The following is a 10,382-nucleotide window of genomic DNA, read 5'->3' on the forward strand; positions in this document are numbered from 1 at the left end:
GGGTGAGTAAATGTGAAAAAGAATGGAAGAATGACTTGTAATAAAATAAAAAGAAAAATGTATGAATGTGTGACTGTTGACACTGTGGTCCTACATTTTCACCTCAGTCCATATCACACAGCTGACTTCAGGAGCAGCTGACATCATTATTATTACAAAGCGGATCCTATAACGCGAGCTTTGTTATTACAGTGAAATAGCCCCGCACCTGTGGGCTCCATACCTGCCCTCTCTCGAAGTTTTCTTTCTCCAGCTCCAGGCTGTTGGCCCCTCCCGTCCGTCGGATCACTTTGGGGATAGCGTTGGGTACTTGCTGCATGGAGCTTTTCACTCGTTCCATTGTCGTCTGTGGCAGAAAACAATACACCAGCGGCGGGGGGAAATAAAAGGAAGTTTCGGTGAAAAAACAAAACACGGCAAAAAACAAAAATGGTGTAAAGCCTGTGGAGAAACTACAACAGGCAGCGGTCCATGTTGTGCTGCTGGACTCGTCACTCCGTTCACGGGAGCATTAGCCTTTTCCGTCAAACAGCCAGTCAATGACAGCAGAAGCCGAAGCAACACCACTGTCAGGTCACACAGGGTTACTGCTACTTCCGGCTTACGCTTTCAAAATAAAACGTTTGGGGACTTACTTTTTTCTGATTATTTCATGTTTAAAACGGCGTCACGCCGTGAAACGTATTTTCAGCGATATTCACTTCACTAATACCAAATAGCGTTTAGTCACGACAGGGTGTAGGACTGCGGCCAAGCTTTGAAGTGCAATGACAAGATGATTTGCTTGATTTATAACATCCGTTTTTCAAAAATAACGGGTTAATTAATACAATAGAATGTAAAAATGTAATCCACAGTGTATGGTATTTTCTAACATTATACAGTTTTCTCTGAATACATTGCAAAATATGATACAATTGTTCTAGAGCTGTAGACAGATATAAAGAAATTTATATAATCACTCATTTCAAAGAGTTTACATCAATTTTACTTTTTTTTTTTTTACTGTTTTTATACAAATTAAAATAAATTCCAGTTTACTAACACCAGAGTGGTTTAAACCGTTAACTGAGCAGGGGATGAAAAATGAACTGGTCTCAGTGTGCATCTTAACTCAAGCCTGCCCTCTGCTGTTCACTTATGTAAATGTTTAAATAGTGTAGACATAATGGTGCAGAAAACAACAAAAAGAGTTATTAGCAGTGAAAACAACAAAGCCTGTACACACACACACACACACACACACACACACATATATATATATATATATATATATATATATATATATATATATATAAATACATATATATACACATCTGATAATCACAAATGCCTAAGGGAAGCACTGCTTTCCGTTATTCATCCAGGCTCAGAAGACACAGGTGAGTATTGTTTTCAGTTGATTGTGTGCTATGTGTGCTATATATGTTTTTAATTTGTTTTTATCTGCTACTGACCCTTTTGTAAGTCTTATCTTTGGATAATCATGTACAGTATAATAAAAACTACTCACAAATATCAACATCAACAAATATGTAGATTACAGTAGAAAAAATATGTGTATCCAACTATCTAGTATTCAACTATGTAAAAGAAATTAAGTATAATTAGCTCATTTTGGCCAACATTAAACATTAAAAGTGCTAGTTGTTAATGAGCTCTTATGAAAAGTATATTATCATACATCACAACAGTGTGTGTACTTGTATTCATATCTTTGTGAGGTCCAAAAAAATGTACAAACCTATCTTTGTGAGGACATTTTGACCTTGTGGGTAAATTTTGACTGGGCCCCACAACTTTAATCAGGGTTAGGACCTGGTTTTAAGGTTAAGGTAAGGGTTAAGGTTAGGCACTTAGTAGTGATGGTTAAGGTTTGGTGAGCCAGGGAATGCATTCTGTCTATGGTGTGTCCTCACTAAGCTATGAAAACAAATGTGTGTGTGAGTGAGTCAACTCTTGCAACCCCCAATTTTATTTTAAATCCCAATAAGTTAATTGTAAAAAGCTAATTATTCCCTCAGTCATTTTATAAAAAACAGTAGATATATTCATATACATTTTATTATTGGTGTATCGCTCTGTAAATTATTATTTTTTTATTTGTCTAAATATATAAAAAGATAAATAAATAAAAATGAGTACATGCCACACAGTATCCACAATATGAACATATTGAAGAAGGGTGGAATAAAGGAGATTAGGAAATCTCGCGAGATTACCACCGGAACGAAGCACTGGGGCTTGGTCTTGAAGTTTTCAGATGCATCTGTAGATGAATCATAACAGCATCAAGATGTCGGGACGATCAGGACGCGCCGAGACCCGCAGTCGAGCGAAAGATGACATCAAAAAGGTTCTGGCGGCCATCGAGAAAGTGCGCAAATGGTACGTGATGCTGTTTGTGTGGGCAATATGGAGGGAAATGTGTTAGTACACCGTGGGCTGTTATCTGCTGCGTCGCTCAACAAACTTCAGTCGGAAAAGTTAGATGATTGACGCGAGTGTTGACCAATCAATGGCCGTGTCTGATAGAGGAGGCGGGGCCAGCCGAGTTTTTTCTTCCTCACCGAGAGCTGTCAATATGGCTACAGCCCCACATGCCGCCTTTAGCCGCTGTAATCACTGATCAGCGAAAATGAACAGACTCACTCCGACCTGGTATCGTCAATTTTACATGTGCGTGAAAACGTCAGCGGGAGTTATAATGAGGATGACGGGGAATGAGATGAGATGCCATCTGTACCGTGTACACAGAGCACCTGAGCCTTATGCCATGTAACATGTTAATGTGGTGTCAGAGCTGAACTGAGCTCCTCTATGAAATGATCATTTTCACTGCAGGGAGAAGAAATGGGTGACAGTTGGAGACACGTCCTTACGCATATTCAAGTGGGTTCCAGTAACAGAAACAAAGCAGGTGAGGGTGAAAAATACATTAATACCTAAAAAAATGTAAAATATAGACTTTTATCATTGTCTCAAAGAGTATTTTTTATTTACCATATGGACTGTCTGCTTTCAGATATATCGGACCAAATCCACAGGTGGCGATGTTAGAGGACTGAAAGATGTGGTCTTGGAAAACACAAACTCTTTACTGGATTTTGCTGGTGAGTCTTGTCTATTTTGAGTTATTTAAAGGGTAATTCTGTTATTATGTTTAAAAAAAAAAGCTTAATTACTGCAACAAATAATAATAAAAAAAAACATGTTGCAACTTCTGTGCGCCTCACTTCAGATGAAAACAGCAACCAGAGCTTTCTGTCAGATGTTTACCAGCCTAAAATGGATAACAGCAGCAGCACCTCCAGCTCACAGCAGGTCAGCCCTCCACATACCTCCAGCCTCAGAGCTGAAGACTCCCAGCCCCCAATGCTGGGCCAGGAGAGTGTGGATGGTATGTGGAAAGCTCTTTTAAACATCTGTTTTGCCTTTTTCATTTTTTGATTTGCTGAAATCATAATTATGTTAACATAAAACCATTGATTCGCCATTCTTTCTGAACACAGACCCGGTTCACTCAGGACAGGAGGGCGCTGATGAGCCTCCAACTCTCACCAAGGAGGACCTTCTTTCATCAGGAACAGTCAGACGGAGCACCCTCGAGTCACAGGTTCACATTATGAAAATGGGTTCCACGCAGAACCTAACCATTTAGTGCATTTAGATGTTAAAAGTCAGATAAGGCAATAATTTTGTTTTTTTAACATCATGTAAACACGTTTGCCCAACTAACATACCTGGATAATGCGATTCATAGTCCAATTACTCCTGCATGTTTACACTTAGTCGGACTGGAATCGGACATGGCGAACCGTGCATGCGCCAACATTTCCTCTCCGGTCTTTGAGTGGGAAGTAAAAAAAACTGTAGTACTGTTGCCAGAAATCATACGGTGGTGTCTTTCTTGTGACAACACATCTACCACAAGAGCCGACCTAATTTGTATCACGGTTAATATGTACAGCAGGTACGAAACATGGTGTTTTTCTGTGACGTAAAGGTCAACAAGAAACTGATTCAATACACACTAGCTTATAGGGAGATACGGTGCCAGCTATGGAGGCGGAGTCAGGCGTTTATGGCCAATAAATCTATTTTCTCCTTGGATTGCCTGTCTTAGTCAGACTACGGCCTTACTTGATTAAACTGTGCATGTTGAGTGTCCTTTATTAAATAGACAGTCATGTCTTTGTGTTCAGTTGTGTAAAATAGCATTGTTTTCAGCTATGTGACTGAGTAACCCTATTTCTAATATCCTTTTCTTTCAACAGGAGGAGCTGGATGAATCAGGGGCCCCTCCTTTAAAGAAAATTTGCACAGGAGAAAATGCTGTTCTGAGATAGCTTATTTATTAACCTATTTTGTCAAAATGCACATATTTTGTGCACACCTGTTGTTGGCTGTTGTCAGTTAAGCTTTCAAGATTTTGAAATTATTTGAAGGTTCCATATGACATGTATGCAAATGACAAATAACAAAAAAACAAAAAATCTGCAGAACCTTTGTTCACTTTAAAAGGTCTGTAAAAAGGATTGTATGTTTGTTAAGCTATTCTTTCTTTAGTCACTGCTAATAACAGGCAGTGTTCATTTCCATTCACTTATTATAAATGTTTAGTTCTCTGGGAACTAACTGTTTATTATTTACTCTTTTTGCAGTCGATCTTTACTCTTGCATGTTTCCATAGCATTTTGCTTTTATTTAGATGTATATGCCGGTTTTAAACCATTTTACATGCGTAGGATCATGCAGATTGCTGTTTAGATGTGCCATTATTGTATTAAACATGACTCTCTCAAAGACTGACCTTTGGCTTATCATGTGCAAGAAAAAAATATCTTTTAAATATTTATATTATAATTTGCCCATGTTTATAAATTAAAGTGTTTTGTAAACCATAATAAATGCTACTTTCCATGTCAAGTAATTGAGGCTGCATGGCTTGAATTTATACCTCCAGGTTTTGACAGTGTTACAGTATTATCATACTAAGTGTTCTACAGTTCCACACTGTACTCAGACTAACAGCAGTGGGGGCGAAGTTGTCCTTGTTTTTGTTTTGTTTTGTTCTAGAACAACAGAGAAACTGGTCAAATCCATTATAGACATTAAAATACTCAACCAATGACGCCAATAATGATTTATATTGTCATCAGCTGACCTCCAGCTTCTCATTGTCACGTTACGTGTGGGTGTGACCTATGTTAAAGGGGCTGTGCTCACCGGACAATAGACAAGCCATGTCAGCCAATCAGAGATGGCTTCAAAGGAACTCGACGAAGGCGCTTCGCTAAAAAAAGCCAATGAACGTTGCGAGAGGGCGGGGCGTCTTTGAGACGCCGCTTGCTGCCGGGGAAACGGAGTTCTGACGGAGTACGGAATTGTACCGGTGCACTAGAAACTCCCGCCATTTCGACCAAGAATTAACCTCTTGGTTGATCGATGATACTTTTTTTAATGAGGCTCGCTAAGGCTGTTTTCTGACTAGGAGAGAAATCGTGAAGACACCCGATTAAATAAACGATAGAAGGCCGGGTTTGTACAGACTTGGGGACTGACTGCACAGCGCGCCAGATCTCCCGCTGAGCCGAGCTTCGTCTTTTGCCGCGAGTTTGATTACGGTGTGGTTTTACACCCTTTCATGTTCATCGAAGGATAGAAGTTAACTAACTATATCAAGAGATCGCCCAACTACCCGTTTTTCATCAAAGGCAACGTGTGTGACCACTTCAGTGACACTGCAACTGGAGGAGGAGAGAAGGATGCGATGAGGCGACTGGCGGCAAGAAGCGCACTGTTATTGTTTTGCAACGACATAGCCTTCCATCCTGCTAGCTAGCCAGCTAGCTGCTACACGTTGGGAGCCGGGCCTGCCGGCTGTAACGTCAGCCCTACTAAGATACATCGGGACACTTGGATACATGCGAAGGACATAATATTACACATTATTGTACAATCTTTGATAGAAGGTTTGATTTTAGCATTGGCAACCGTGTCATCTGTACATTTGAAATGGCACCGCTTTTGGGCCGGAAACCTTATCCGCTGGCTAAGCCGCTAGCCGATCCAGCAGGCCCGGGAGAGGAGGTCTACATCATCGAGCACACCAAGGAGGCCTTCAGGAACAAAGAGTATCCTTCAACATGGTGTTGATGCTCATGCTCGACCGAGACAATTGGCATGCACACTGCTGTCGGCTTTGTCTATGTGTAAACTAGCTCCAGTTAGGTTGCCTGCTCACGACTGTAACTCGGGTTATCCAAGCTGAGTTATTAGTACTCGACACGTTCCCTGCGTTTATTTGATCTTTACCCGCGTGAACTCAGCATACAGTGGATGGAGAGCTCTGCTAGCTAACACCAGCCCCCTCTTTGCTAATTTCGTTGCAGCCGGTTGTAACTAAATGTATGGAATATGTTCGCGTCACTATGCACAGTTATAATGCTTAGTAACATTAGAAGAAACGCTACGACCGCCCGTCTTCTCATGTTCAACCTTAACGGCCCTACTGTCACCTGCTACTCCGCTAGCATAAGAAGCTAGCTTGCTACTTGCGTTTGGTTCCCTCTGCCCTCACTAGCTGGAGCTAGTTGCTAATTTTTAGCTTTAATGTTTTGGGGGTTTTCCAGTGTAGTCGTCAGCTGACTAACACAGTCACGTACTCAAAACGATGTTTGAAGATATTTAACTTTTAGTGTTTGAATAACGAAGTGACTCGTTGAAGGCATGTCTTTATGGAAACTTCGAACGATGAAGTTAGCAGCTAGCAGCAACAGATCAAAGTGACAACTAATATTCGTCTTATCAAATGATGTATTTGTTAATAACTAGACCCTTTATTTTTTTAACGTCAGTTATCTGCGTAAATGACGTAGATTACTAAGACAACTTCGAACAATACTTGAATAATACATTCTAACAAATATTAGAAATATCTTCACTTAATTGAGGTACACAATTCATTTATCACCCCAGAATAACAAGGAAGATATTTTCTTTAGGGGAGAGTGGTCCTTTTAATCAGACAGTAGATATCACCTATAGTTCAACTTGAAAAGTTTAAAAGAGCACGGCATAAAATGAACACATTCTTAAAATTTAGTAGATCAGTTGAATAATCTGGGTCTGATGTCATGAACGTAATCTACCCACTGTAACCTAGAAGTAATGCAAGTTCCAACTAAAATTGCTCCTGAAGATGTCAGCCTAACTCAGTGAGGGTTGTTTCAGATCTGCATTAATGTGCTGACATTGCTGTTGTATACTCAATATACGTTATATTTGAATATAAATTATGAAATCCCAAACCCTGTGTGCCTTACTTGCTGCTTTGGAACATAGTTTCACTTCAGTGTGTTTGGTTTCATTTTTACAGTCAAACTGTTCATAGAAGTTTGTTTCCTGTTTGAGCTTAAACTGATCCTCCGTTTAAGTAGCCATGAGCTTTTTCTAGTATCATCCCAGACAAAACCCTCAGTACACCTTATATTATCTTTTACCATGTCTTATATTAAGAAGTTGTGTTGTGTCAGATGTTGCATTGTCTCAACCTTTTTTTGAGGCACTTCTGGCTTATAGTAAGTGGCCTATCTGTGGCCAAGTAAGGTGTAAATATTTACATGTCGATTTCACAATTTACCTTAACAAATGAATTACAGGGAGTATGAGGCACGTGTACAGAGATATAGTGAGCGCGTCTGGACATGCAAGAGCACTGGAAGTAACCAGCTGACACACAAAGAAGCATGGGAGGAGGAACAAGAAGTTACAGAACTGTGAGTGTCCCATCCATATGTCTGATTCTGTCATTTTACTCTCAATTGAGTGTGGTCCACGGGTTGTTTTGATTGTCCATTGCTCCTCATTATATTTACAGGGTGTGTGATTGAGTCTTCTTTGAATCTGCTATGGTCTAGGGAGAGTGTCCTAAAAATTAACTTATTCAGTAAGGAACTTTCAGTTCACTTTTTCCCAAGTAACACACATCATGTATACAGTATTGTTTACATGCTCTGTTGTCGGTCAGAGGAAGGTGACCCAAACAAGATGCGATTTCAAAAGAGACGTCACTGCATAGGCAGAGCTGAACAGAGCTCAAGTCACCTGAGCTGTATTTAAGCCCTGTCTAATTATATCAGTGGAGAGACTTTACTCCCCCTACTGGTCACTCTTAGCTCTTTGTTGCCATGTTACATAATACTGTGGTGATGACTACAGGGCAGAAACAGGGTTTGAGAAGGCTTGTCATGAATCAAACGCATAACACCCATGGTCGTATCAATTTCATCTCGCTAAACTTGTTTTTAAAAGCTGTCATTACATTTTATCATACTCATTACTGCCTATGCTGTGTTTGTAGGCTTCAGGAAGAGTATCCCCAGTGGTTTGAGAAGCCAGTCCTGGAGATGGTCCATCACAACACAGTGTCTTTAGACAAACTGGTTGAAATGGCCTGGGTGGAAATCCTTACCAAGTACGCTGTCGGTGAAGAGTGTGACTTCATGGTCAGTTTGATGTCTTAAATTTCTAACATTGTGTATTAAATATGGCTGTTAAAACTTAGTATTTGGGTCTTAATGTGAATCAGATAATATAATCTTTAGATGACCATACATTTTTTAGACATTCATCTTTTAACGAGTAAGATAAACTTTATTTATCCCTCAAAGGGGAAATTGAGACAGATGTGTGCAGACAGCAATATTAGACAACACAAAACAAGTAAAGGATTCTATGTGCATTATGTACAGAAAAAGTTGTGGACATTATATGCAATGAATGAAGGCTAGAGAAAAATATTGCATGATGCAGTTAGATGCGTGAATAAATATTGTGACTATTGTGTATACAGACAGTAAGAATATAAATATTATGACTGTTGCACAGGATACTGGTAATAGTGGTGAAGTAGTGCAAGTGAAGGTGTTTGCAGTGCTACATTAAGAGGGTTAGTATAGCATAGTCTGACAGCAGTCGGGATGAATGACTTCCAGCACCATCCCTCTATAATGGTGATGGAAGGTATTGCTGGCCATGTACCAAAGCAAATCTTCGCAATTATATTCTTTCTGCCAGGTATATCGTTAGTGTAATATATATTTGCTCTCTATAGGTGGGAAAGGACAAAAGTTTGCGAGTGAAGGTGATGAAGATTCACCCTCTAGAAAATCCAGAGGGCGAGACCACGGAGAAAAAGCTTGAAGGTGCCTGCGACTCTCCATCCAGTGACAAGGAAAATGCAAGTCAGGAAAACCAGCGGAAGGAGCCTCCGCCCAGAGAGGAGGAGAACAGGAGGGAGAGTCTCAGTAAGTACAACTTGGTACATTTAAAATCAGACGGAAGAGGATGAAGGGATATAGCAGAGAGTTTTAGGCTCACATGCTGTATGTTTTTTTCTTATGCTTATGTGTGGTATGTCTTTTAAGCAACATTTTGCTTCTCATCAGGTGACAGAGCTCGACGCTCCCCAAGGAAACTTCCCACTGCCACGAAAGAGGAAAAGAAGAGGTGGGCAATGCCCAAATTTCTTCCTCATAAGTACGACGTGAAGCTCATCAATGAGGATAAGGTTTGTAACATGTCACCAGCAGTTTACAAATGTTGAGTATTAGTATTAGTATTAAGTATTAGTCACTTTATTTACTCTCGTGTTACAGGTGATCAGTGATGTTCCAGTAGACAGTCTTTTCAGATCGGAGCGCCCTCCAACAAAGGAGATCATGCGTTACTTCATCAGGCACTATGCTCTGAGGCTAGGCATGCATGAAAGTGCTCCCTGGGTCGTTGAGGATGAACTGGTCAAAAAGTTTAACCTCCCCAGTAAATTCAGTGACTTTCTTCTTGATCCACACAAGGTAATTTACTCTGACTCTTTCTCTGCTTATCTCTTTATTTAAAAATGTTGCTTGATCTTGGCTCACACTCTCTTGTTATGATAAAGTTTTTAGCAGAAAATCCAGGAAAGCGCAAGAGCTTAACATCTCCAGAGGGTAAACCTAGAAAGAAGAACAAGTCCTCTGACACACCAGGAGAGGATTCAGGAAACGAGAAGGGAGAGAAGAAAAGGAAAAAGAAAGACGCCTTAGGCATGCCTCTTAGTCCCACCATCTGGGGCCACATGCAGGTTAGTTGCTATCTATACAATGTAATGAATTACCCATTATCTTGGCATATTATTTGGGCTGATTAATGGGATTGTGTTTTCTGTACTTCAGAAATTAAAAATGAGCGGTTCTCCACTCAAGGTTAAGAACTCAGGAAGTCCTAAGAAGGGAGAAGGCAAAGGCTCTGCGCCCTCCACTCCGAAACCAGGCAGAAAGTCTGGGGACAAGAAAGAAGGAAAGACAACTGGAAAGAGAGGTGATAAGAAGCTCGGT

The 10,382-nt window shown here is 40.3% G+C and overlaps 3 protein-coding genes across 7 annotated transcripts in view; 2 read left to right on the forward strand and 1 right to left on the reverse strand.

Moving 5' to 3' along the window:
- hip1 (huntingtin interacting protein 1) overlaps positions 1-511 on the reverse strand; it is a 48,506-nt gene extending 47,995 nt beyond the window's left edge. Inside the window, exon 1 of one of the 4 annotated variants that reach the window (XM_044031731.1) lies at positions 224-511. In XM_044031731.1, coding sequence (XP_043887666.1) covers positions 224-340 — 117 coding nt within the window. In that variant the 5' untranslated portion in view covers positions 341-511. Of the gene's footprint in view, positions 1-208 lie in introns of all 4 variants that reach the window. The other 3 variants (XM_044031730.1, XM_044031728.1, XM_044031726.1) reach the window with 3 other exon arrangements.
- A 1,638-nt stretch (positions 512-2,149) lies between these two features.
- bcl7bb (BAF chromatin remodeling complex subunit BCL7B b) lies at positions 2,150-4,933 on the forward strand. Its single transcript, XM_044031449.1, has 6 exons — positions 2,150-2,388; positions 2,845-2,920; positions 3,026-3,113; positions 3,242-3,400; positions 3,513-3,616; positions 4,278-4,933. The coding sequence occupies exons 1-6, from the start codon at positions 2,276-2,278 to the stop codon at positions 4,347-4,349; spliced, it is 612 nt and encodes a 203-aa protein (XP_043887384.1). The 5' UTR covers positions 2,150-2,275; the 3' UTR covers positions 4,350-4,933.
- Positions 4,934-5,331: 398 nt separating this feature from the next.
- Positions 5,332-10,382, forward strand: part of baz1b (bromodomain adjacent to zinc finger domain, 1B) — a 12,974-nt gene continuing 7,923 nt past the window's right edge. The window contains exons 1-8 of one of the 2 annotated variants that reach the window (XM_044031903.1): positions 5,332-6,137; positions 7,665-7,781; positions 8,366-8,510; positions 9,119-9,311; positions 9,453-9,574; positions 9,663-9,860; positions 9,947-10,129; positions 10,221-10,382. The exon at positions 10,221-10,382 is cut by the window's right edge and continues 1,153 nt beyond it. In XM_044031903.1, the coding sequence (XP_043887838.1) occupies positions 6,019-6,137; positions 7,665-7,781; positions 8,366-8,510; positions 9,119-9,311; positions 9,453-9,574; positions 9,663-9,860; positions 9,947-10,129; positions 10,221-10,382 (1,239 nt within the window). In that variant the 5' untranslated portion in view covers positions 5,332-6,018. The remainder of the gene's footprint in view (positions 6,138-7,664; positions 7,782-8,365; positions 8,511-9,118; positions 9,312-9,452; positions 9,575-9,662; positions 9,861-9,946; positions 10,130-10,220) is intronic. The other variant, XM_044031904.1, reaches the window with a different exon arrangement.

Source organism: Solea senegalensis, linkage group LG8, assembly GCF_019176455.1.
Source record: "Solea senegalensis isolate Sse05_10M linkage group LG8, IFAPA_SoseM_1, whole genome shotgun sequence".
Taxonomy (NCBI): Eukaryota; Metazoa; Chordata; class Actinopteri; order Pleuronectiformes; family Soleidae; genus Solea; species Solea senegalensis.

Coding starts and splice junctions, on each gene's coding strand:
- bcl7bb (XM_044031449.1), top strand. CDS start 2,276: ATGAATCATAACAGCATCAAGATGTCGGGACGATCAGGACGCGCCGAG. Junction 2,389..2,844: donor ATCGAGAAAGTGCGCAAATG/GTACGTGATGCT, acceptor TTTTCACTGCAG/GGAGAAGAAATGGGTGACAG. Junction 2,921..3,025: donor CAGTAACAGAAACAAAGCAG/GTGAGGGTGAAA, acceptor GTCTGCTTTCAG/ATATATCGGACCAAATCCAC.